Source organism: Electrophorus electricus, chromosome 11 (genome assembly GCF_013358815.1).
Source record: "Electrophorus electricus isolate fEleEle1 chromosome 11, fEleEle1.pri, whole genome shotgun sequence".
NCBI classification, from domain to species: Eukaryota; Metazoa; Chordata; class Actinopteri; order Gymnotiformes; family Gymnotidae; genus Electrophorus; species Electrophorus electricus.
Window position 1 is genome coordinate 4,641,733 of NC_049545.1, and position 23,268 is coordinate 4,665,000.

The window sequence follows — 23,268 nt, forward strand, 5'->3', positions numbered from 1 at the left end:
TAAACTATTATTTTGAAAGATGGGAAAATAAGAGATATTATAGACAAAGCCTGGCACAGAACCTGTAGATCCCAGTCCATAACTAGACTGAGAGAGAATTCTACTGGAAGCACATTGGTTTTTCCAGAACAGCCAAACAGGCATTAGGTCAATGTAGTCTTGGACATTCATGTTGTGCTAAAGTGTGACAGATGTATAGCTGAACATACGTGTTCTGGTCTTGCCTTAAAGTACACACATATAGAGATAAAATTGGAAACACAATCTCTATAATATTAAGACTTAATATACCTTATAATTTTATTATTCTGCATCTTGGGCACATTCCAGAGGAATGGAGGAAACAGGAAATATTTAATGAGATTTATGCTGGCTGTTGGTGAAAATGCTATTACTAGGAAATGGCTTCACAATGCTCCACCAACTTAAAAAACTCAATAAAATGGAAATATAAACACCATAAATATGGACGCAGTCATGACCAATAAAATGGCATCATTTAGCTTTTAATTCAAGTTAAAATACAAAGACAATACAAAATCTGACAACATTCTTTGTAATAGCCTATTACAGCATAATAACAGCCTCTGTTATGTGCATTATGGTCAACCAGGGAGAACAAATGCTAAAAAAAAATAAAGTAAGACAACAAAGGGGAAAAGTCAGACAGAGGAAAATTTTTGTTTGTTGCAGACGCAGATGAAAGGTGATAAACAAACAAATAGCAAACAGACTGCAGAATATGAATGTTGCACATCTATTCCAACACTGAAATAAACAGCTGTGGTGCCAAAGATAAGCACTTGCAGAAAAACAAAGCAAACAAAGGCAAATGAACAAAAAGATGTGTAAGACAATTTTATGTAAGAATGGCTTGTCACATTTTGAATTTGGGTTTATTTATTGATAAAACCAGATATTTCAATATTCTAAATAATATATGAGTATTTTCATTGGCAGCTGGCAAATCCAGTATGAACGCAGTCGATTTTATTGCATGATTGAACAAATAAAGGATGGTGGCCCATTAACCCGTATTCATGAAAGAATGCAGGTGCACTCAGTTTTCTGAGATCTACAAATGATAGTCTGAACGATTAAGGTTAAGAGCATTGAGTCAGTTATTTAAAAAAACGCGAGTAAATATTGAGAGGCTTTTAAATGAGTCTTCAACTGCTGTCTCCCTACTGTAAATGCGTGATTTAAAGGCATTAGCAATAGCAGCAGTTCGACCTCTTGCCTAAAAAGCCTCTGGGGTAAATTAATCGCTGCGCTCCTTGTTAGACTGAGGTAGAGTACATATTTTCAAAACTGTACGAGACTCATAGTCGGTCATGACATCGACTAAAGATGTTAGATGTTGCTTTGATTTAACACTTAGCACCTTCGCGATGTTACTCTGAGAATATTAGCTACTCGGTGTTTGCTCAACAAGCTGTTTTTTTTGTTTCATCAATTTAATAATGATTTGAGTAATGTTTGTTTGGTAATTAACGCTGTTTCTAATAAGAGAATTGGGTTAGGAAACGTTTTAGCGGACTCGTTAACGTTACGGTGTCACACGACACCGAGACGATGAACGCGGCCCAACTGACGTGACACGAAACAAACAAAATGTAATCAAATATATAATATAATAAATATATTTGAAAACGCCGTGCTGACAGCTAAAGCTATTTATTTCACTGAGGTTGTAAGGTGGAAGTGATGTGTTTGGTGCGTGTGGCGTGTTAAATTTGCATAGCAGGAAGTATGAGGGAGTTGTAATCTCGGTCGTAAACACTCTGTGGTTTAACGTTCACGAACCAACCTCCGCTTCACGGAGGCGAAATGTAAATAGTTAACACTGACGAATACGAAAGGTGAGCTATCGCTAGATAGTTTGTACCTTAGATCTACTGGATGATTGCGCATTGATTCCATTTTGTAATCAATTTAACAGGATTCTCCCATAACATCTACGGTGCTTGTTTATTCGGTGCTTGTGCGCAGCCTGAAGCTCAGAAGAGAAACAAAACATGCGCTGTTTCATATTAATGGAGGCCTTTTTAACTACAGAAACCGGAGCTGACCGTTGGCTTGTAATGACGACAACTGTTTCAAGGCTAATCATGATGTGGCAGGTTTAATATTTTTCAGAAACGGAGGCATGAGGCTCCTCACGCGAACAAAGGGACGTGCCCTAGCCACATGCTACGCGCCGCCAGGGGGCAGCCGAGGGTTCTGGGGCTGGCTCAACGCTGTGTTCAACAAGTAATGTAGCCCGGTACACAGCGTGGGGTATAGAACAGTGCTATGCAGATTCGTACACAGTAGTATCTGTAACATGTAGTGAACAGAGATATTAAATAGGCCAGCTGTGTTGTGTAGGCGTAGCCTGTAAGTGATTCTCAAACCTTTTGGGTCTAGAGACCCCTTAAGCCTTAGTGTAATGAATGTTAAAGATAAGGTGTTGAGTGTTTCGGGTGTTTTTTTGCTCTGTGCATGATTGTTAAAATAAGTGGTTGATGAAGAAAGCATTTATGTATATTTATGTATTTCCCCTGTTTATTATCTGCCCCAAAACTAGTATCTTGTTAGGACCTCACAACAGCCTCTTCAAACAGGAAATCATACAACATTACAATACCTGGTAGTTTATATGTGTTTAATATGTTCAAGACTTCATAAAGCTCTTATTAACCTAAATATGAGTTTTATCTTTCTGTTATAGAGTGGATTATGATCGTATTAAGGCAGTTGGTCCAGACCGTGCAGCCGCCGAATGGCTTTTGAGATGTGGGGCCAAAGTTCGTTTTTGTGGTTTCGACCGCTGGCAGCATGACTACAATGGGCTCCCAACTGGACCGCTGGGTCGGTACCAGATACAGGCCATCGATGCCACAGAATCCTGCATCATGTCCCGAGGCTTCGATTACCTGAGTGAGTTAAGCCCACACATAACGCATGCAGTGTAGCATGTGCAACACAGGAGCAAGAAGCATGTAGAGGAGTCCCTTTGTGTCATGTCTCTGATTATCTTTGCAAATTGTACATGCACAGACCAGCATGTGGGCATTGAAGCATCAGGATGAACACAAGTCAAATTCAGTCTACTGCCAGAATGCCCTTTCTGTGCACATCAGTTAGCCTTCAGTTACCTGCCTGAGCAGGTGATCTTATGTGCACATACACCCCTGCCTCTGTGACACTGAAAAAAGTTTCCTTACTGAAAGGAACAGAGCATCAGGGTGAGAGATGAGAGAGAGAGGATGTGTCTGGATGGATGTGTGGACACGCCTGTGTTTTAGATGTCAGTGTAAGAGGACCACATGTGAATGATGACTCTGCAGAATGAGATTTTCAGAGGGATTGTATTGGCGAAGGGGACATTTAAGGAAAATGGGTTGTGTATATCAGGGAGAAGTTTCTGTGCGTGTGAGCCACAAGTCTCATCTGGCTGGTTGCATAAAGAAAGACTTTAAGGAGAGGTCAAATATAAAAGTGTGTGTGTTGGTGACATTTGGTCCTTGCATACAAACTTCAATTACAAGAAAGTTTTGAAATTTAAATAAACCCATTTAAGTGATCTGCAAATTAAATGAAAATACAATCAGAAAGCAGTAATCTGTAAATCCGCTTTGACCTATATTTAAATGAAAACAGTTCAAAGTCAAAATGTTTAATGTATAAGCAAAATATTTAATGCTCTTGCTATTTTTCCTTAACAATCACCTGCAAAGGCTTCAGGTGTTTCATTCTCTACAGCACATATCACCAAAGTTTCAGGATATCCTGAGGAAATGTCTGTGCATAAAGGACAACGCTGAAAACCACTACTGAATATCCGTGACCTCACATCCCCTCAGCAGCTCTGCATTAAAAACCAGCATGCTTCAGTGCTGGATAGAACCACATGGGCTTGGGAATCCTTTGATAAACCATTATCATTAAACACTGTCCACTTGCATCCACAAACGCTGTATAACGCAGTATACATTGTTAACAGTGCATCATGCACAGCCTTCTATCAACATGGTCTACAAGTGCTGCTCATACCCAGTGGAAACGTGTTGTGGAATGCTAAGTTAATTTTCTAGATGGTTTAAGGAAATAATGAACACCGTGTTCTCAAAGAAGAAAAGGAACAGTATAAAGTTCAAAAGTCACCTTTAGAGGGCTCTATCCAGAAAAATGAGATCCAAAAACAGAGATGCACATTTTGTAGCGAGATGTTCTGCCTTCTAGATGCTGTCTTCTTTATGGGTGATCATGCCTAATTCAATATGACATCATCTAGCCACAGTGTGGATGTGTTACAATAGCTTCTAGTGTATTGTAAAGCTCAATATCTTGATGACAAAGATGGCCCCTTTCAGCTAAAGACCGGAATAACAACAGACACCCTTCCCCCTGCTTTTTAAATGGGATCAACTGGTGATTTCAGTTGTTAACAGGAAATTAAATGCTGTCTTTTTACCTTGGTTCATGTTGCAAGCCTTACACATTACTTAAAGACAATAAGGTTCATAAGGTGAAACATCAAGTATTGTATTTTATACATTTTAAATGTACATTTTAATTTACTATTTAATTGCAAATTTCTTTAATAGCAAATTAAAGAAATAAATATCTGATAATCCTTTCTCTGATAATAAACAAAAATCTTTAAAAATAAAAGATCAGCAAAAGATTTTAATTTGATTCTTCTTGATTTATTATTGATTATTTATGGAACTATTGTGTAACCTTTTTAAATCTTCAGTTTTAAAATGGTCTAAAGATTTCAAAAAACATTTTTCTAAATCTGTATCAACACGGGCATTATGTTAATGCATGTATTGTTTGCTCTGCTGAAGTTGTTGAAACATTCCCATACAAAACACACATCCTAGTGTTTCAGTAGCTGTGGACAGGAGCATGACTCACTTGTGCTGCTCTCTCTGACTGTAGATGAAATGAACATCCTGTAAGAGAGAGTTCGCAATTCAGCATTTATATAAAAGTAGAAATGCTGCTCATTTATTCACTGAGAAGGAGTGTGAGAGACTGGGACACTGGAGGTTGAACAAGTATAATAGGTTGATGAACAGACCTCCTGCTTCTGTGTGTTTGTGTTTCTAGATGGTCTGAAGCATGTGGAGGAGATAAAGCTAAATAAGTGTATATATATAGAAGATACATGTCTGCAGCACTTGAGTCAGACAGAGAACCTGCGGGCCAGCTTAAGGACGATGGCGGTCATCTCCTGTGGCAACGTTACAGACAAAGGCATCATCGCGCTCCATCACCTGAGGTAGGAGACTACAGAGCTGCATTCAGCCTACCACCTGCCTTGAGGGAGAAAAAAATGTCAACCTTCATCTCATTTGGAGGTATTTGTGTGTTTGTCATGGTACATTTCCTGTCACTTTCAGAAACCTGCAGTACTTGTTTCTCAGTGACCTGCCAGGAATAAGGGACAAAGAGAAAACAACAGAGCGACTGCAGACAGCACTACCTAAACTCACTATAGAACTAGACTTGGCTTAGCTAGTCATCCATGGGAGCAGTTAGAGCCTTGCTTGCAGCCTACACCAGCCACTCAGACACAGGGCAGGATATAAAATGGCTGTTGTAGAAACAAAGACAATGGAGTCTGACAACAGGTGTGTACAATAGTGCTATTCTCTGTGTGTTCTTCAAAAACTGATGCCTAAAGTATTCAATAAGTATGCCTGTATTTAATATATACGATTGTATACTGCTATATGGTGTGTAAATCTTGGCACATTGTTTTTGAAGAAGTAAAAAAATATATATTATTTTCACTATATTTATGTTCTACTTTTTAAGGGAACGCTGGCAATGTTGGCCTATACTGTTAGAAAAGCAATTTGTCTGATAAAAGAAAAAGTGGGCAAATTTGGCCTGAGTTAGTGCTGTTCATTAAATGGCCTTAAATAGGGAAGCTGTCGTGTGTTTTCTGCTGTTGCATTCAGACTGTACACACTGAGACTAGTAGGGACTGGGCTATGAAACCCAGGGCAGAATAGCTTCCTTTCTCCTTACAGCAGACGGTACTGCTGCAGGAACACATTTCTCTCTGTGTTGTAACTTATGTTACCATCAGAACCTACGTTGATTGCAAGTGGCAACCAAAATGTAAAAATGATTACTGACTTCCTTTAAGGATTAAGAAACAGGGTCCACTAATGGCCAGGACAAGCACAAAGCCCAGCTTCACTGCTGAAAGAGGTTTATTGGATGTACTTTAAAAAAAGACAATGCTTTAATCCTTACTTGTGTACCATATTAAGCTCATATTCTTGGAAAATTCTCAGCGAGACAAAATGTCAAATGAGAGTATTTACACAGTGAGACAAATGGAAAGAGAATGGATTACAGGATACCAGGCCCTGGGGGAGGAGCTTGGGTCTCAGTTTGGCATTAGGTGCAAGTCAATGGCTGGAAAGTCATTAGCACCTGTTGTCAAGGCAAAAACAACATTATTGATAAGTTAAATTAAGGCTCTAGTAAAAATATTCCGTAAAGCAAAACGTACATTTTTTTTCTTTTTTGTAAATGACATGGAAATAAAATTCACTCCAATATCAAGTGAAGAATTTAAATACAGATTAAAAGAGACTGTGTAAAAAAAACAAAACAGAAAATGCCACCCCTCTTCCCTCAGATCTCAGTAGTTATAGATCTTCTGCTAAACCAGGTCATTCTGTTTGCTTTAATGAATAGATCTCTCTCTCCCTTTCCTCTCCTCTGTTGTTCTCTCTGGACCTCACGTCACTTTGGCAATCGGAAAGGCAGTGTTGCACTTAGATGAGTGCATCTACATGCAGAGCAGAGCAGCACTCTTTGTCTCTCACACACACACACACACACGCACAATGCAGAGCAGAGCAGCACTCTTTGTCTCACACACACACACACACACACACACGCACAATGCAGAGCAGAGCAGCACTCTTTGTCTCACACACACACACACACACACACACACACACACACACACACACGCACAATGCAGAGCAGAGCAGCACTCTTTGTCTATCACAGACACCAAAACCCATGTACACAGAGCACAGGAACAGTAACAAAAAGACAAATCAGTGCATAGACTGTCATATCATCTCTGTATTCAGTGTTGGCGAACCGACACACACCTGCTCCAACAGCAGAGGGTGCAATTGTATTACTGCTACAAAGCTGAATGCAGCGTTTTGCTCAGCAGACCAGCCTCAGGCATGTTTTCTTTTTCCCTGAGCAAGACCAGAAGAGGACAGGTGGTGTGCATATGTGTATGTCTGTGGATTTGTAACAACACAGAGTCATGTGAGCATGTGCTAGGTTACTCTGGAGTGTAGTGTGTGCCCGAGCACTGCAGTTAGATGTTGGGGAAGTGGTAGTTGAACTTGCGCAGGTTGTTGTACTGTTTTCTGTTCTCCACAGCTGGGAAGATACTGCTGCTTGTCAGCTGAGGAAAATACTGCAGACAGTGAGACAGACACACAGTTACTAGCAAACATCTAATACAAATGAGTTCATTCCTTCCTGTAGGTCAAATAGGGCAATGACAATAGCCATTACATTTTTTTTATATGTATATATGGACTAAAGTAAATGAATGAATTACTGGTATTATTTTAAAAATTGCACATTGCTCATTATTCTTTTGAAAGCCCTTAAACTACACTAGCTGTGTGGTTGCAATGGTAACTGACCCCCGGGGGTAGGTGTTTACGGGGCTGGTGCACCCGTCTCCTCGCTCGGTCAAGCTCTCGTGTGGTGCTCTCCGTCTCCTCTCGCTGACTGTCAAAGTAGGGGTGCTCCAGCAACTGCTCACAGGACAGCCTCTCTGCAGGGTCCATACGCAGACAACCCTGGAGGTAGAACAGGAAGGAGGACTCAGTCCTGCCTGTTCTGTAGTCTGTGTTTACTTACATGCTCGAATGTCTCTGTGCAGCTCACCTTCATTAAACTCAGCGTCTGGTAGGAGGTGGAGGGATACTTCTGCTCCAGAGGTTCCTACCCACACACACACACACACACATCACACGAGATGGAGCTGATGTTATTCTTATTTCTCACATTCCTGGGAGTCAGGTGACATCACATAAACAAAACCACAGTGCAGTTCCCTTAGGCCCTGTGCTAACAGAATGGAAACAAGTGTGTGTGTGTGTGTGTGTGTGTGTGTGTGTGTGTAATCTTTTTATTACTTTTACTACTACACATGTTTGGAAAGTTCTTTAAGAGAGTATGTAAGGGAGCTGTCTGTCTCCAGCCACTGGGCTATCCTCACCTGTGACTAAGATGATACTGACCAAAAGGCAAAATAAAAACCCAGAGCTGCTGACAGAGGCCCAACATTCCCATGGGATTCTGGAAATTTCCATGGCTCTCAATTTAGATTGCATAATTACGGTTCCCTCACGTGCTACAGGACTGCTCCCTCCTATTCAGGTGAACTCCACGGGGTATAGGTTAGATGAATTGTAGATAGCCTGCTAGCTAATCACAGAGCATTTTAACCCAGTTGATTGTCTGGCTAGCTTAGAGCTATTCTTACACACTCACCATTTCTTGTGGTTCAGGAACACACACTCCACTGAAGAACTGGTTACTGCTGAAAACCTGCTGATGCCTGGGAATCAAATCACCTACAAACACAATACAAACAGAACAAATACAGACAAACCACTTATTTCCGCCAGAGTTAAGGGACAGGATACTGCGTGGTCATGGGCGCGCATAGCCTCTATTGAAACAAATACACAAATATTTTATTTGTTTATTTGCAGAGTTACTGGTAAGATACTGGTCCTCTAAAGAAAAATCTCTCACCCAATGTTTTCCTGATCAGATACAGCTGGTCTACATCTGATTTGCCTGGCCACAGGGGTGCGCCTGAGAGTAGCTCAGCGAACACACAGCCCACTGCCCACACGTCCACTGGAGGGCCGTACTGCGTATCCCCCACTAGCAGCTCCGGGGCTCGGTACCAACGAGTAGCCACATAATCCGTATAATAATCGCACGGACCCGCTAGACACAGAGGCAGAGAGAGGGACAGATCTTCTCTGGGTGCACTGGTGGATGTTAATTAAGTCCTGTTCATCTGTATAATGTGAACAGTCCTTTGTTGAATTATAACTTTGTGTTTGTGTGTGTTATTGTACATACTCAGGATCCTAGCGAAGCCAAAGTCACAGAGTTTGATGACCTGGTGTTTTGTGATAAGTATGTTCTCTGGCTTCACATCTCTATGGATACACTGAATAAACACATATGCATGCACGCACGTGCACACACACACACACACACACACACACACACACACACACGTAAATACACTTTGTATCCGATGCAGGGTCATTATGCTGTTGTAATAGTGCTGGTTGGAGTCAGCATTTGCCCACTTTTACAGCAGCTCCAAATTCACTATCGCTGTTCTTATTAACCTCGACAATCTGAAACCTGACCTCATACAACCCACACTGCTACCTCTCCCTGATTCTCACTGATTCTCACTTGCTCACTCTCACTCTCTTTCTCTCTTACACACTAACTGACCTTACTCATAAAACCTTGCATTAAAATATAGTTCAGTTTACTAGAGGTACTTAACACATGAGAAAATAATTGAGAGAGTGAACAAAAAGTCTTGCCTTACATTTTGTTTATGACAGAAGTTAATGGCTTGTAAAGTTTGCCAGGTGATGCTTTTAACCAGGTGCTCTGGAACCCTGGAGAAACAAAGCAAGGCAGGCTGTAAAACAGCTAAATAAACACCTGTGTGCTTCTTTAATTTATATGCCCTTATTTCTTTGATTTTTAAATTCAGAACTACAAAGGCTTTTACAATGTAAGTGATGAATATGTGCAGTCAGTCTATAGATCATTAGCTCACATTATCTCTTTCTTTTACTTCTGTCCTTTGCCATCAGTGTGTAAGTGTGTGTGCAAGAAATAATGTAAACACACTATTGTACGCTGATCTATGTGCATGAGAGCCAGAGAGGTAAAGAAAAAAGAGCCCTTTCTGTTAATGGTTACAGTGTGTATGCGTGTGCGTTTTGTTGACTCTGGGCTCATAGATCTGTTCTGTCGCAGTGTGAGTTAAATCTAGCCATGAACTCACTACCCTTCTTCTCCCCTCTTCTGGTGTGTTATGGGGTAACTCCAATTTTTGGTTTTGGTATTCTTTGGCTTAACATGCCATAAATATTCCAAAAGAATTACAGAATGTACTTTTCCCACAAGATGTATACAAAGCTTATATTTCTCCCCTATATGTGTAAAGTATATTTGAATGTTTTTGTTCAATTTCAAACATGACAAAATTTGATTCCCCCCCCATTTTACTGTCAGAGCATCCTGTCAGTTTAGAAACACTGTTATAAGATCATCTGCTATTATATGTTTTTGTTTTAGTTTTAAGATAAGGATTAAGTTAAAGGTTCATATATGGGAAGTTGGTTATATATCATTATCAAGGCCATTTGATACCTTCTGAAAAAGAATCCAAGAGAAAAGTGAATGTAACTTATCCTAAACCAATTATCACATCACTATCACTTGTCAAAACAACAAAAAGGTGCCATTCTAGCAGACATACTGGGCTGCATTGGTAACACTTCTAACACATGGTGAAGACTATCTACCTGAAGTGCCCGCTAGAAAAACCCAGATGTTAAACAAAGTCATTTAAAAAAATCTTTTAAATAAGAATGTGATGGAAGTACAGTAAAGACTGCAGCTCTACTGTCCAGTTTTTTTATATATACACTCTGCACTAGAGTACTAGGGCACTTCAGATGGTGCACTAGGCTATTTTGTCACGGTCAGCCAGCAAAGCACTCTGGGAACACATTGCTGTAAACATTCCACAACAAACGCGTCCGGCCACCACAGCAACAGAGGAACAATATGGTCGTTTGTGCGGAAGGAGAAGAGCAGAAAAACACATGCAAACACTACACCACAGCATATATGGGTATATGCACATGAGTGAGTTAATCAGTGTAGTGTGTGTGTGTGTTTGTGTTTGTGTGTACGCTGGGCGGGGGGGGGGGGGGGGGGGGGGGCACTCACCCTCTGGGGTATCTGTCAAGCTCACTGAGGACAGTGTGGTCGCAGTACTCGAACACCAGGTGCAGTCTCCTTTTTCTTCGGAACACCTCAATCAGGTTCACCAAGTTACAGTGCTTCAGTTGCTGTGGACCCAAATAAACAGCATATACATCAGCGGGAAAAAAACCGCTTTTCACTTCGGAGCGTTATTTTGCTTGTGCCTACTGGGAAAAGTTTGCACGAGTCCATGAATGTCTGTGGACAGAGGCAAGCTGCTGCATGTCTTATCTGACAGGCATCGTAAAATCACGGAGCCCACACACAACATCTCCAATAGCAACAGGTCACCATCCAGAACCTTGTTTAAACCAGCCTCCACTTTACGATTTGAACATTAAACAGTTAAACCAGTATACACACACCAACGCCACAGAGGCCAAATCTGCTCAATATATTATATGTCATAACTTAGTGAAACAGGACGGCAAGTAAAAACAAGTAGCTTGTCTCTCTCTTTCTGTCTCTGTGTTTCTGACTCTCTGTCTCACTCACACACACAGCAAGGGTAGCCTTTTCATAGAATTTCAGTGCACAGGAATCAGAGTCATTAGGCAGCAGTATTTATGCATGTAGCACAATGGCCTGCTCCCCCTAGCTATAAACACTCACCAGACTTTTTCTTATTAATAAACCATTTGTTAATTTGGAAAAGCTCTCGTTATATGGGTTTATTTCTTACCTCCCTGTATTCCCCCCATCCTGCACAGTAAGAAAAACGTCTCGCCCTTTCTGTTTGAGGCAATACTAATGCCATCCTCAATCAATAAAGAGGATTTGTCAACCAAAAAGAGTAAAAGAACGTTACCTTATACAGTATGCAGCCTACTTATGAGACCTAACAATGATTGATACAAACACCCACCAGCGTCTTACGTACAAGAGCTATTTAGAAGACGTAAACAGATGTGAAATATAAAGGTCCGCACCAATGGCAACCACAACGTAGCCTATAAGCTACGATGTTTTACCTTCAGCATCCGGATCTCCCTAAGGGCAATCTTTTTAATAACGGGATCGTCTTCCGACTCCACAAACTTTTTGATAGCGACGATTTGCCCCGTGTCTTTATTTCTGCACTTGAACACCACGCCGTATGACCCTTCGCCGATCTTGCCGAGTTTTTCATACTTCTCCATTCCGGAGCGCACCGAGCCCTGATGATCCACACACCGTCCACTGACAAAGCTGAAAAAGAAAGAAAAATCGGATACATTTATTTTGATGAAGATGAAACTCGACGTTCTGTGCAAGATATTTTTTAGGTCGTCTACTGTTTCCGTCATACATTTTGATCAACAATCTTGTAGTTTTAATTAAAGTGTTATAGAGCGTAATTAAAAAAGCACGCCAAAAAGTACAAATTAGACGAAAAACAGGCGACCGTTACGAGATTAAATTAGTTCCTAAAGGGCTCCAGTTTCTCTTAGGATCCTCTCACTAGCGGGGATCACCAAAAGCGATCATTATCTTCTTCTGCGGGAGGCTGTGACGGAAAATGCTTCTGTGTTTCACTAAAGATCATTTAACCCCCGCGTTAATTCACATTCACATTACCGAGGCTAACTCTCGCGATCGGGTTTATCAACAAGATCAAGGGCTCGCCAACGAAGCATAATATTTAGATAAAGGCGCCAGCACCACCTGCAGAAATAAATAAATGACCACTTCACATTACAATAGTTACTGGCCCCACACACCAGGCCCGATGTGGGTCTGTCAAAGTATTCGTGGGTTGATACAATACTACATATGCAGGGTATTTGCAAAAAAAAAAAAAAAAAAAAAAAAAGGAAACACTTTCAAAGATTTGGTCCACCAAAATTAAATGTAAAGAATCGTTCGATTCTCTTCAAGATTTGCAAAACATGAAAACAAAGAGCCATAAAACCTAAGCGTAAGCACAGCGCGCATGACAGCTACCTGTTGCTGCGCTCGAAGACGCCCCCGGGTTGCGCGCTGCAGTCGCGGGTGAGATTTGGAGAGGGCAAAGGATATTCCTGCGTGTGTGTGGATTATGCAAGTGTGTAGACGGTGAGAGTGGAGGTAAGGGTTGGAGCTCACATGAAGGCGCTCAGCATGTACATGTGCCTGGTCCCCATAGGAACCAGCGTGCAGGCTCCACCTTCTCAGCGCGCCGATAAATCTGCACAGCGACATGCCATATTGCTTAACCTCTCCCGTGCCATCGTAATCGTAAGCGAAAAGAGATGAACGTTTGTGTGCAGTGAGGAGTTGCTTAAAAAATAAAATAAAATTAGTGAACTACTCAATCTAAAACCAGCGTCAGTTATTGTAAAGCTCGTTGTAGTGATTGCGATGGCGTTCATAAATCCATGCTCTCAATAGTCCACGCTTTTGTACCATTGGCAAGAAGCATCAAAAATAGACTGGACTAGTTTTTTTGTCATTTACATTATGTTTATATCATTAAAAATTATGACAAGGACAGTTCAGTTAGATACCATTAGTAAGCATTCAACACTTGAAAAAACCAACAACTAAATCTCTCACAAACACACGAAAAATTAAGCATATGGCTGATCGAACAGTCCCATGGTGGTTTAATCTCATCTTTGATATTTTGTGGCATTTCAATTCACAAATCAGAGATACTGTCTTGTTAATGTTTTATTACAAAAACAGCATACATTAGAACTGAAGCTATGGAATTTCTCAGCAAGTTATAAAAACCTAGCATGTCCCATATTTTGTCTACCTTTCTTAAATACAAAAACAATGTACAAAAGTGCTTACATGGTGCAAATATTGAATAAAAGTTACAATAAAAAGGATACCATTTTACATAACTGCTTTCTAAAATGTAACCAAGCAGGAGATAAAGAGGAACAATACATAATAAAATGTGGGTGTAACCATGCAGTGTCACAGGGAGAAAAATATTGCCTTTAAAAGTAGAACACGTGGCTACAGATCAATAAATTACACTTTAAATAGCCAACATGCCAAAAAACAAATGATTTTTTTTTACAAATTTACTATCTCCTTAGATTATCCTCTGTCTGCTATATATTCACAAATAAGAGATCTAAAATCTAATTCTGGTCCTAGAACAGAATTAAGATACTAAAGTCTGGTTTGAAGACAAGTTATTTGCATACTGAGACATCAGAGGACATTTCTTCAATAGTCCAATGAAGCATGCCTAACAATCCCCTCAAAAAGGCACTTTATAGAAACATTTTTCTGCAGTATTGCTGTTTAATATTTCTATTGCTGAAAAGCCTTGCGGGGAGATCTGCTTGTTTATTACATTTGCGGGAATCTCAATGGCTGTTAGACTCTTGCGACTCTATATGCCCATTTAGGCTGTAACGTAGGCAGGAGAATGTATGGCCTGCAGCTGCTTCATAGACCCATTCAGAGATTTGAGATGACACTATCTGGAGCATCCTAGTCCCTTTGCTCTTAGACCTTGTCTTTAGCAACAAAAGCTGCACTGCTCATCAAACATACTGCCAGAAGAAAGAGTCAGGTAGCTCTGGATCCATAATGGCCACTGCAGACAGGAAGCAGCATCAGCATATGCAAGGGCTAGTAACTGTTCTCATGGCCCGCCAGGATGTAAAGGTTGCTGAGAGCCGTGGGGTTATCAGTGGGCCTGCTCTCCAAAACCACCACCCTAAAAACACAGAACACAATGTTCAGAGGAACAAATGCTGAACAGGAAAAAAAAAAAAGAAAGAAAACAAGGAATGAAACAAAGTGGAGGAAAGAGCACAAAAGCACGAGTGAGAGTATGACAGACCGACATATTGGCAGGGAATGATACATGGACAGGCAAAGCTACCGGAAGAGAGAGAGCAGAACAACAGATGCAGGTTCTCTGAGCTTCTACCCCTGTGTGGCTGCTTCTGTCCTCAATAGAGGGAGACAGATGAGAGTGGGAGGCAGCAGGCACAGGGCATCAGATGAAATTACAGCACACAGACACAGACACACAAACACACAGAGACACACACACACCAGCCTGGCAATGCCCATGTCACAGTGAATAAAACATGCAGTCTAGAGAAAGAAGAAGAAGTGTTTGTGAATGCATATGTGCATGAGGAATGCAAGTAGCAGGGCATCTGAGGAGATGCAGCCCATTCAGGCCTTTGAGGAGAGGAGAGCTGTGTGCCCTCTTATTTGAGCTGACTGGTCTGTGTGATGTAATGATCTGGCTGGAGAGAGACGGGCTTCGTAATGTAGGAGAAGACCTCATCTCTCTGCCAGGCAGAGGTCAGAGCCTAGGGGTCCCGGGGCCAGCGCACCCGTTTCACAATGGATGAGCGCAACCCAATGGAGCTCTGACACATGGGGGAGAATGCGTGTGTGGGTAATAGATACTGTCTCCTCCCATGCTGTACTCTTAGAACGACATCATTCTTCCAGAAGCACATGCACACAGTGAAGTGGAGCTGCTTTGGCTTGAAGACATGCACCATTTCCCACATATTCTCATATATATATGTCTTTATGATAACCTCATGGAAACCTGATTTTCATTTAAGCAAAAGTACGTGCTCACATCCACAAGCACAAAGCATGGTGTTCCTCTCTCACCATAGAAACCGAAGGGAAACCACTGACTCCCCAAGGATGGAAGGGGGTGAGGAGCAGGGGCACTAGTCTGTTTCCAGGTGATGATTAAACAAAGAATGTTTGTCAGCTCTCACCTGTCAGATCCCAGTAGACGGAATACTCTGCTCGGGTCACAAATCTCCTGTGTTACCTGCAGGTAAGAGGGAAATATCCATTAATGAGCAGGCGGGACTTTACTACACAATAATGCCAATAAGCCACTAAGGTGAACAAACACAGAAATATGGTCTGATCCTCCATACCAAACCCAAAACAAAATAGGCAACAGCCTAAATACTACAAAAGAGTAGGGAGATCAGAGTGTACACAGCCCAGTGTCTTACCAATCATACCAGACTTCCTTAGCACGATAAATTATGAAGTATTCAGACCTTCCAATGATGAGAAACACTGGTGTTTTTCATCTTCATCTGGAAAAGTATGTGCTCACCAGAACTCGAATTGGAGCACTCTCTTTCACTGCCATACCTTTATCAACTTTTTGCTTAAATGAAACTTCCCTGACAGAAATCAAGGTATCTTGTATCTATGATTACAATCTGTATTTTGACATTCTGGCAATTCAGTCATACATCGTTCTGGACGTTTTACAGTATGAACAGCCAAGGGTCATTACATTTAAAGTGCTGCCTCACACACTCACTCTCTGTCTGTCTCACACACTCGCACAAAGTTTTACTAGCTGACAATGCCAGCGTAACACCTGACAAATGTTTTGTTCAAGACAGACAAGTCCCAGGTGGCCAGCTATTCTCTCTTTCACTCAGACACAGTCACACACATGAGCAGTCAAGCAAACAGACTGGAATACTGAGGGTGCTTAGGGCCTTTCAGTATACAGGAGAAAAACAGCTGAATAATTTAATCCATCGCTCTTTAAGCAGCTGCTGTCTTCTGATTGGACATCAATTTTACATCACCTTTGACATTGTCATCTAAACACACATGCACACTTCCATATTCATTTACTCACTGAATTGTGCGCATGCACACACAGTATTGGTTTTCATAAAGAGTTCAGCTCCAGGTGATCATTTTTTGTGTGCAGGGTGACACCTTAATAACCTCACACCCACCCATCCAGTTTCTCGCACACCCATCCACAAACATACCAACATAACTAACACTATTCCAATACAAATTACACAGATCTGTTAAAGCCACAACCCAGGATTATTAAAGCTTTTTTGCACTTTATTATAATGTTGTACTAATGCTCAGTGGCCAGTTTATCAGGTGCATTTTATAGGTGCACAGTGAGCGTAGTTCATCTGTCGGCACAAATATTCATCAGCTCCTCTCTAACCTTTTCATTATTGCTCAATTTCTGACCACAGGACCACTACTGACCAGATATTATTTGGTTGGTGGACCTTTTTTAAATTAAGCTTTACTGGAGATTAATTTTGGCACAGGCCAGTTTTAGAGCTAGGTTAAAAGTGCTCCATTGCCCACTGATGTCGAGCCAACAGTGGCCCATTGGTCAGGATTTAACCATTGGTGTAGGGCTAGAGGATGGCTAACAAAACTTAATGGCATCTGAAGGGCTATGGGGAGTTGTCCCTAATAATCTTGGTGGTGACTGTATAGTTAATATTCACTGAACAAAGGGTATATTCAAGAACAGATTATAATGTAAATTTCATTAACATCTGAGAAGCAGCTTCAGTAATTTAAGTGAAGCAATGACTCTTGCAGGGGAGTGTTCAAACAAGGAACTTTCTAAAAAAGCTATACTGCAGGATGTCTCTAGGATGGGTAGGGCAGAATGAAAAGTGACCAAATGGCTGAATAATTATCATCATGTTGTTCAGTTGTTATAAATTTAGATCTGCAAAAGAAACAGTAAAGTGTATGTGAACATGTTTGTAAGAGATGTTATACCTCATTAGACTTGAAGCTCTTTCCCTGCATCCCATGTTTCCAGAATGCCAGAACACTGTCCTGAAGACACACTAATACACACACACACACACACACACACACACACACACACACACACACACACACACACACACACTACAACCACAAGTATAAACTACAAAAACACTAATGAACACAAGTCTGAGGTATGTCTTACCCACAGAACCAATACAGAAGTCAAAACTGAGCTCAGAAGCCAATTTCTTATTAGACTTCAGCTTTCCTTGCAGATTCACAATCTTCAGATTTTCTGTAGGTTCAAGAAACACACTCAAACACTGATCTTTACCAGTTCTACCTGTATGAACTTAGCAATGATTCTCAATGTGTTGATGTCATACTTACTATCCAGGCAGACAAGCACAGTGTCCCTCTCCAACTGAGTGACATGAATAGCATCAACATGATTACCAGCTTGTGTGTTAAGACAAACAGAGAGAGAGAGAGAGAACCTTCTGTTAGAAGAGTCAATACTGGGTGTATGTATGGGCAATGCTGTATGTCAGAGGATGACTTTTTGTGCAGTCCCTGAGGTAATAGTGATAGTGAGGTAAAACAACAATTGAAAGTGAATGTTTACATGTATGCACATATGCATATATGAAATAAGAGTGCACCTGAACCAGTAAATGTTTGGAGCGGGGGGGTGTCCTAAGGGTGAAATTCACTGCATGTGGTACCTGAGCCAATCTCAGTAAACCAGGAGGAACAGGAGTTGAGGTTGATGGTTTCAAAGCGGACGACCTGGCCTGGGTCAGTACCGTGACTGACGGCCACACACACCAAGGGGTACTCCTGCTCTGGCACGACCAACATCTCAAACACACGCAGAGGACTTGGCAAGGGAAAATCAAAGTGCTGGGGGCACAGAAGGAAAGATACAGAGAGAGAGCGCGAGAGAGAGGCTTAAAGGCGGTATCTGAGGTTCACCTATAAAGGCTTGTATGTGTATGGCTGTGGGCACACTCAAATATTTCATAATTGAATGGGTTTTATGTATGTGAATGGATATGACTGGTAAGATAAATGGTAGTGAGGTGGAGACGTTCTGGAGGATGAAGTGTGTGAGCATGTGACTTACCTTTATAAGCATGAACCTCTGCATGGGTTCGTACCACTGTAGCAGAACGATGCCATACTGCAGTGCTCCACACAGGTACTTATGACCTGTATACGGGTTACGCACTAAGAGAAAAAGGGAAGAAAACAATGGAGGGCTACGATAGAAATGTGAGATGTCTAACAAGAATAGTTTCATAAGTATTTAAATGAGGTCTGACTGATCTGCCAGTGTACAGATTTGTGTTTTATTGTAGCATAAAAGACAACTACTTATGTTGGACGTAAAAATTCTCCATTTGTCTCACCGATGCAGCACTTGTGACAGCCCTTTGTGTCAGGGATTTTGGTGGTCAGGGCAAATCTTCTGTTGAAGAGCAAAACACAATTTAAAACATTAAATTCCAGCTTTCATATGAAAAACCTACCTGTTGCTCACTATATAGAGTTCCAAACAGCCTCTGGAAGCAACCTCTAGAACTACCTGTGACTTGTGCACAAAGTCAAGTCCATAAAGGCATGAATCAGGTCTGGAGGAACTCCACTGGCTTGCACAGAGCCCTGGACATTAAGTCAACTCCATTGGGCTGAACTCGAAAACTGACCTCACAAATCCTCTTTTGACTAATTGGGCAAAAATTCTCACACATGCACAAATCTTGTTGAAAGCCTTCACCAAAGAGTGGAAACCATTAAGTGATAAGCAATAAGTGGCCACAAGTGGGGTTTAACTCTAAGTTAGTGCTCATAGTTTTGTGATGGGATGTCCAACAAACTCATACAGGCGTGATTATCATGTGTCCACATTTTATCTAGATAGCATACATCACATTAACAGGGACCAAGACCACAGTGACTAACCGGTCTGCAACTACCATTTACAAAGTTTAGCCTGTTACCCCGCTTATTTGTGGGAGGGTGATGTGAATTCTGAACGAACAGGGTCATGTTATGGAAATGGTGAGTGTATATAGGTCTGGACTTGGTCGAGTTAGGACAGAGGTATGTGTTAGTGTGCATGTGCCTGATGGTAGTACTATACTAAGCTGAGTTCATGGGTTAGAGAGTTGACACTGGAGTTCAGCGTAAGGTAGCTGTAAGTTGAGCTTAAAGTAGCTCTGGGGTCAACCCAGGGCTATCCGAGGCTTAATGACACTGCTGAGTTAATGTATTTGGGAAGTAACGCGTGCAAGAAAAATGGCATAGTGTGGGAGTGCAGTTGTATATTTCTTACTGTGTTTGTAACCATGAAGATGGACAATATCAGGATGAAAGTACATGCATATATATTTGTGAATGTGTGTACCTGGGCAGTATCTTGTCAGGGAATCTGTGTGTTTGGAACTGTGCAGCAAGTCCAGGTTTTTTGAGCTGCTCGAACAGGCCAATCAGATTGTGAGAATACAACTGGAAGGTTTTCCCTGGAACAGGATATATGACATAGGTTATATACAGGATGTGACATTAGACAATGAAGACATTTCACAATGAAACAACTGAACCAAGCAATTTATCTGTTTACAGTGACATTGATGTTTTTTAAAACACAGTCAGCAGCAAAGACAGCAAGCCAAGATGTACACAGAGATGCACATTTACAACATAAACACTGATTTATAGGAGAGAATTAAAGGAAGGACAGAGGCAACATCAGGTGAGTGTGAACATAAAAGTGTGGATATGCTGTGACCACAGTAAGGAAAATGATGGTGTGCTTTGTAGGAGTGAGTGCGCTTTACCTTCTTATTATGGCGATTTAGGCGTTAAAGTAAATCAGCAGCAAGTGAGAGCAGCCATGATCAGAGAGAAGAGAGAGAGAGAGCAAGGGGGAGGGAGAAAAAGTAATCATGTTGCTATTGCACATTGACATTCAGTTTAAGTAAGAAGTGTAAGAAGCATGTACACAATGTTATAGACAAAAGAAAGACTATAACAGCAGCACCAAATGACCCATCAGAACACTGTTTTGAATTCACCTGGGTGGAAGAAAATACTAGGATATGTTTCTCAACCCCTTGATCTAGGTTTAATGTAGTTTTATCCAGTGAGTATACGCATCTGTTTACATCAAAAAGCACCATAATTTCACTTTATGGTGCAACAGCTGCCTCATTATGTAGCTTCATCAAGAACACCATAAAGTAATCATTAATTATATTGTCTGATATCATGAGCATTGGCAAAAAATACTTTCAGATCAGGATCAGTACTTTTCTACACACCAAGCACAAGGAAAACTGAATTACAATTTTTTCAAAACATAATATCTTCACTTTCTTTCTTATGATGCTTAAGAATAATGATTAAGAATATGAGCTGAACTCTTCCCTCTGCTTTTCCAGTCTGCACAGACATGACCACATGCCTGGTAGGTTTACAGGCAAGACATTTACCTGATAATGACATGAGGTTATTATTTATGACGTACAGCCATGTACATCTCCGTGGAAACAACTGAAACATAATGAAACACAGTGAATGCTGAAATGACATTTGACTGATGAGAAAAACAGCATCAAACAGAACCTTTGCAAGTAAGCAAATACTTTGACCTGTGTATTAGGTTTCACCATCTCTGACTAGTTTGCAAATCTCTTTGAAGCCAGAAGACTCGCAGAAAAACACCACATGTGCAGACAGGTATGCACACACGCACACACGCACACACAAAGGATTCTCTTCCCTCCTCAACCTGACATGGAAGAGGGGGAAGACTGAAACAACTCAGAGATACTGCTGCAAGATCTGAATTACTCTTGAAAAATTTCAGTATGCTGTCTGCTTTACTGAACCAAGCTATGTTTGAACACACACACACACACACACACACACACACACACACACACACACACAACATAAATGAAGAAAGCAAAGGGGAAAGGTCAGAAAGGAAGTCATACCTGCTCCATGGTGGCTTCATGTAACTCATTAAGGTTCAGAGTGTAGATCCCATCCTCTGTCCCAAAGATCAAGTACTGATCTAAATCAAGGGCACATGTGACAGGGATATGTCACACACCTTGTATTTTGTGCGTACACACATACACATACACACACACGCACAACAACTTTGCAGGGGAACTACCTTTACTATCTGGGTGGATCCATGAAGTCGCACAGTTGATTTTAAGAGGACAGCCATCAAACACTTTAGAGAAACATGCTCCCATCTACACATATACAAACTCAATATCACATAACAGGTTAAGGGCAACAGATTGCTGTGTGCAGCGCATATAAAAAAATAAAGCATTAACTTACTCATATTGGGAAAATATTTGTTTAAAAATCACCCTAAAAATGAAGAAGGCTAGGGAACAGGGAGTTAGCACTTACCAGGACTTTAGGGGTGGGTGGTAGGCCATTTATTGCTGATTTCTATGAAAACAAAATAAACAGCTTCAATATAAAACTTGCAACAGTGTCAAACAATTGACATTTAATCCAGAGAATAAAGCAATAAGAACAAAATGACATTTGGTACCAATATCCATAACACTCTTTAGGGGGTATGATTTCTATTCATTATGAATGTCATTCTGTTCAGTAGTGTGGTAATCTATCATGTCCATCTCAAGCTTTTCCCCCTTCTCCATCCCTCTCTGAAGCAGCTTTGCTCTGCCTGCACAGTCCCCTCATAAATATTTGGAGGGATGTCCACCATAGTGGTCAAAACACACACCCCCCCACCCCCCAAACGTCTACCCGTCCGACACCAAAGACCCAAATGCTCACAGGGAAATCTTTCCTTTCCTTCCTCTGTAGACGGCTGGGAGGTGATTTTGGTGTGTCCCCGTTTATAGTGTATTCCGAGTTCTCTACTAGAAAAACAGAGAGAAAAATAAGAGGGCAGACAATAGTCAGGTCTAGTAGTGGAAAAGGTCTCCTAAGGTTAAGATCAGAGACAGTAAAGTTGCTCCAGTGTTCTGCCAGCTGGTCTGGAATGAAATGTAGTTTGAAGGGAGACACACAGACAAAGGGAAAACAGCAGAAAGACAATGTTTATATGAATTCATGGTCCCCCTAAACATGAAATAAATCAAGTGTCTAGTTAATATGAGAAGCAGAAGGAGCACAGACAGAACACTGATAGACCCAGGGGTTCCTGGATAAGAAGATAAAGAGCAGCTCTGTTCCTGAAAAGCCAGAACAACAAACAATTTGTAATGTCTTTTGCAGCTTAAGTGACTTGACTGATGTATTCACTCCGGTGTAACCGATTAAGGAAAACTACCAAACTACAACCAGATGTTTTTAAGGTTTAAAACAAACAATCTTAACTAGTTTAACATCTGTAGAGTGTGAAAATGTGTGTATGCAAGTACCATGTTCAATAGACTGTGAGTGTAGTCCAGGGCTGCTCACGCTAGCAGAGAGGTAGTCTGCTCCGGTGTGTTCAGTTCTGTTGCCTCTCTCTGGTGTGCTCTGTCTGTGCCCTGGTGCTGGCCCATTGTCTGGAAACCTCTTTACCGTTGAACAGCCATCACCCAGCTCATCAGATGCACTGTTTAGCCGTGGCTAATGGGTAGGCGGTACAGTGCACAGTTACAACAGTCTCTCTCTCTCATACAA

General features: G+C 41.2%; 3 protein-coding genes across 9 annotated transcripts in view; 1 reads left to right on the forward strand and 2 right to left on the reverse strand.

The window, feature by feature from the left end:
• The first annotated feature begins 1,740 nt into the window (after positions 1–1,740).
• Positions 1,741–5,929, forward strand: dmac2l (distal membrane arm assembly complex 2 like). 3 transcript variants are annotated; one of them, XM_027019807.2, is made up of 5 exons: positions 1,741–1,862; positions 2,124–2,253; positions 2,714–2,922; positions 5,104–5,275; positions 5,397–5,929. In XM_027019807.2, the coding sequence occupies exons 2-5, from the start codon at positions 2,150–2,152 to the stop codon at positions 5,509–5,511; spliced, it is 600 nt and encodes a 199-aa protein (XP_026875608.2). In that variant the 5' UTR covers positions 1,741–1,862; positions 2,124–2,149; the 3' UTR covers positions 5,512–5,929. The 3 variants fall into 3 exon arrangements, with proteins under 3 accessions (XP_026875608.2, XP_026875607.2, XP_026875606.2); XM_027019805.2 differs by having other exon boundaries at positions 1,742–1,862; positions 2,140–2,253; XM_027019806.2 differs by having other exon boundaries at positions 1,741–2,253.
• Positions 5,930–7,092: 1,163 nt separating this feature from the next.
• cdkl1 (cyclin-dependent kinase-like 1 (CDC2-related kinase)) lies at positions 7,093–13,164 on the reverse strand. 3 transcript variants are annotated; one of them, XM_027019802.2, is made up of 10 exons: positions 13,030–13,164; positions 12,078–12,294; positions 11,071–11,192; positions 9,650–9,722; positions 9,160–9,250; positions 8,821–9,021; positions 8,554–8,636; positions 7,945–8,001; positions 7,698–7,856; positions 7,093–7,462 (listed from the first exon to the last, which is right to left on the reverse strand). In XM_027019802.2, the coding sequence occupies exons 2-10, from the start codon at positions 12,243–12,245 to the stop codon at positions 7,361–7,363; spliced, it is 1,056 nt and encodes a 351-aa protein (XP_026875603.1). In that variant the 5' UTR covers positions 12,246–12,294; positions 13,030–13,164; the 3' UTR covers positions 7,093–7,360. The 3 variants fall into 3 exon arrangements, with proteins under 3 accessions (XP_026875603.1, XP_026875605.1, XP_026875604.1); XM_027019804.2 differs by lacking the exon at positions 13,030–13,164 and adding an exon at positions 12,497–12,685; XM_027019803.2 differs by lacking the exon at positions 13,030–13,164 and adding an exon at positions 12,395–12,490.
• Positions 13,165–13,724: 560 nt separating this feature from the next.
• map4k5 (mitogen-activated protein kinase kinase kinase kinase 5) overlaps positions 13,725–23,268 on the reverse strand; it is a 36,704-nt gene continuing 27,160 nt past the window's right edge. For 2 of the 3 annotated variants that reach the window (XM_027019810.2, XM_035531432.1), the window contains exons 19-34: positions 23,022–23,214; positions 22,432–22,517; positions 22,033–22,074; positions 21,782–21,866; positions 21,597–21,676; positions 21,090–21,150; positions 20,436–20,438; positions 20,003–20,117; positions 19,005–19,063; positions 18,719–18,822; positions 18,318–18,495; positions 17,983–18,051; positions 17,795–17,887; positions 17,599–17,669; positions 15,789–15,844; positions 13,725–14,749 (exon numbers count right to left, since the gene is read on the reverse strand). In XM_027019810.2, coding sequence (XP_026875611.1) covers positions 14,662–14,749; positions 15,789–15,844; positions 17,599–17,669; positions 17,795–17,887; positions 17,983–18,051; positions 18,318–18,495; positions 18,719–18,822; positions 19,005–19,063; positions 20,003–20,117; positions 20,436–20,438; positions 21,090–21,150; positions 21,597–21,676; positions 21,782–21,866; positions 22,033–22,074; positions 22,432–22,517; positions 23,022–23,214 — 1,383 coding nt within the window. In that variant the 3' untranslated portion in view covers positions 13,725–14,661. The remainder of the gene's footprint in view (positions 14,750–15,788; positions 15,845–17,598; positions 17,670–17,794; positions 17,888–17,982; positions 18,052–18,317; positions 18,496–18,718; positions 18,823–19,004; positions 19,064–20,002; positions 20,118–20,435; positions 20,439–21,089; positions 21,151–21,596; positions 21,677–21,781; positions 21,867–22,032; positions 22,075–22,431; positions 22,518–23,021; positions 23,215–23,268) is intronic. The other variant, XM_027019811.2, reaches the window with a different exon arrangement.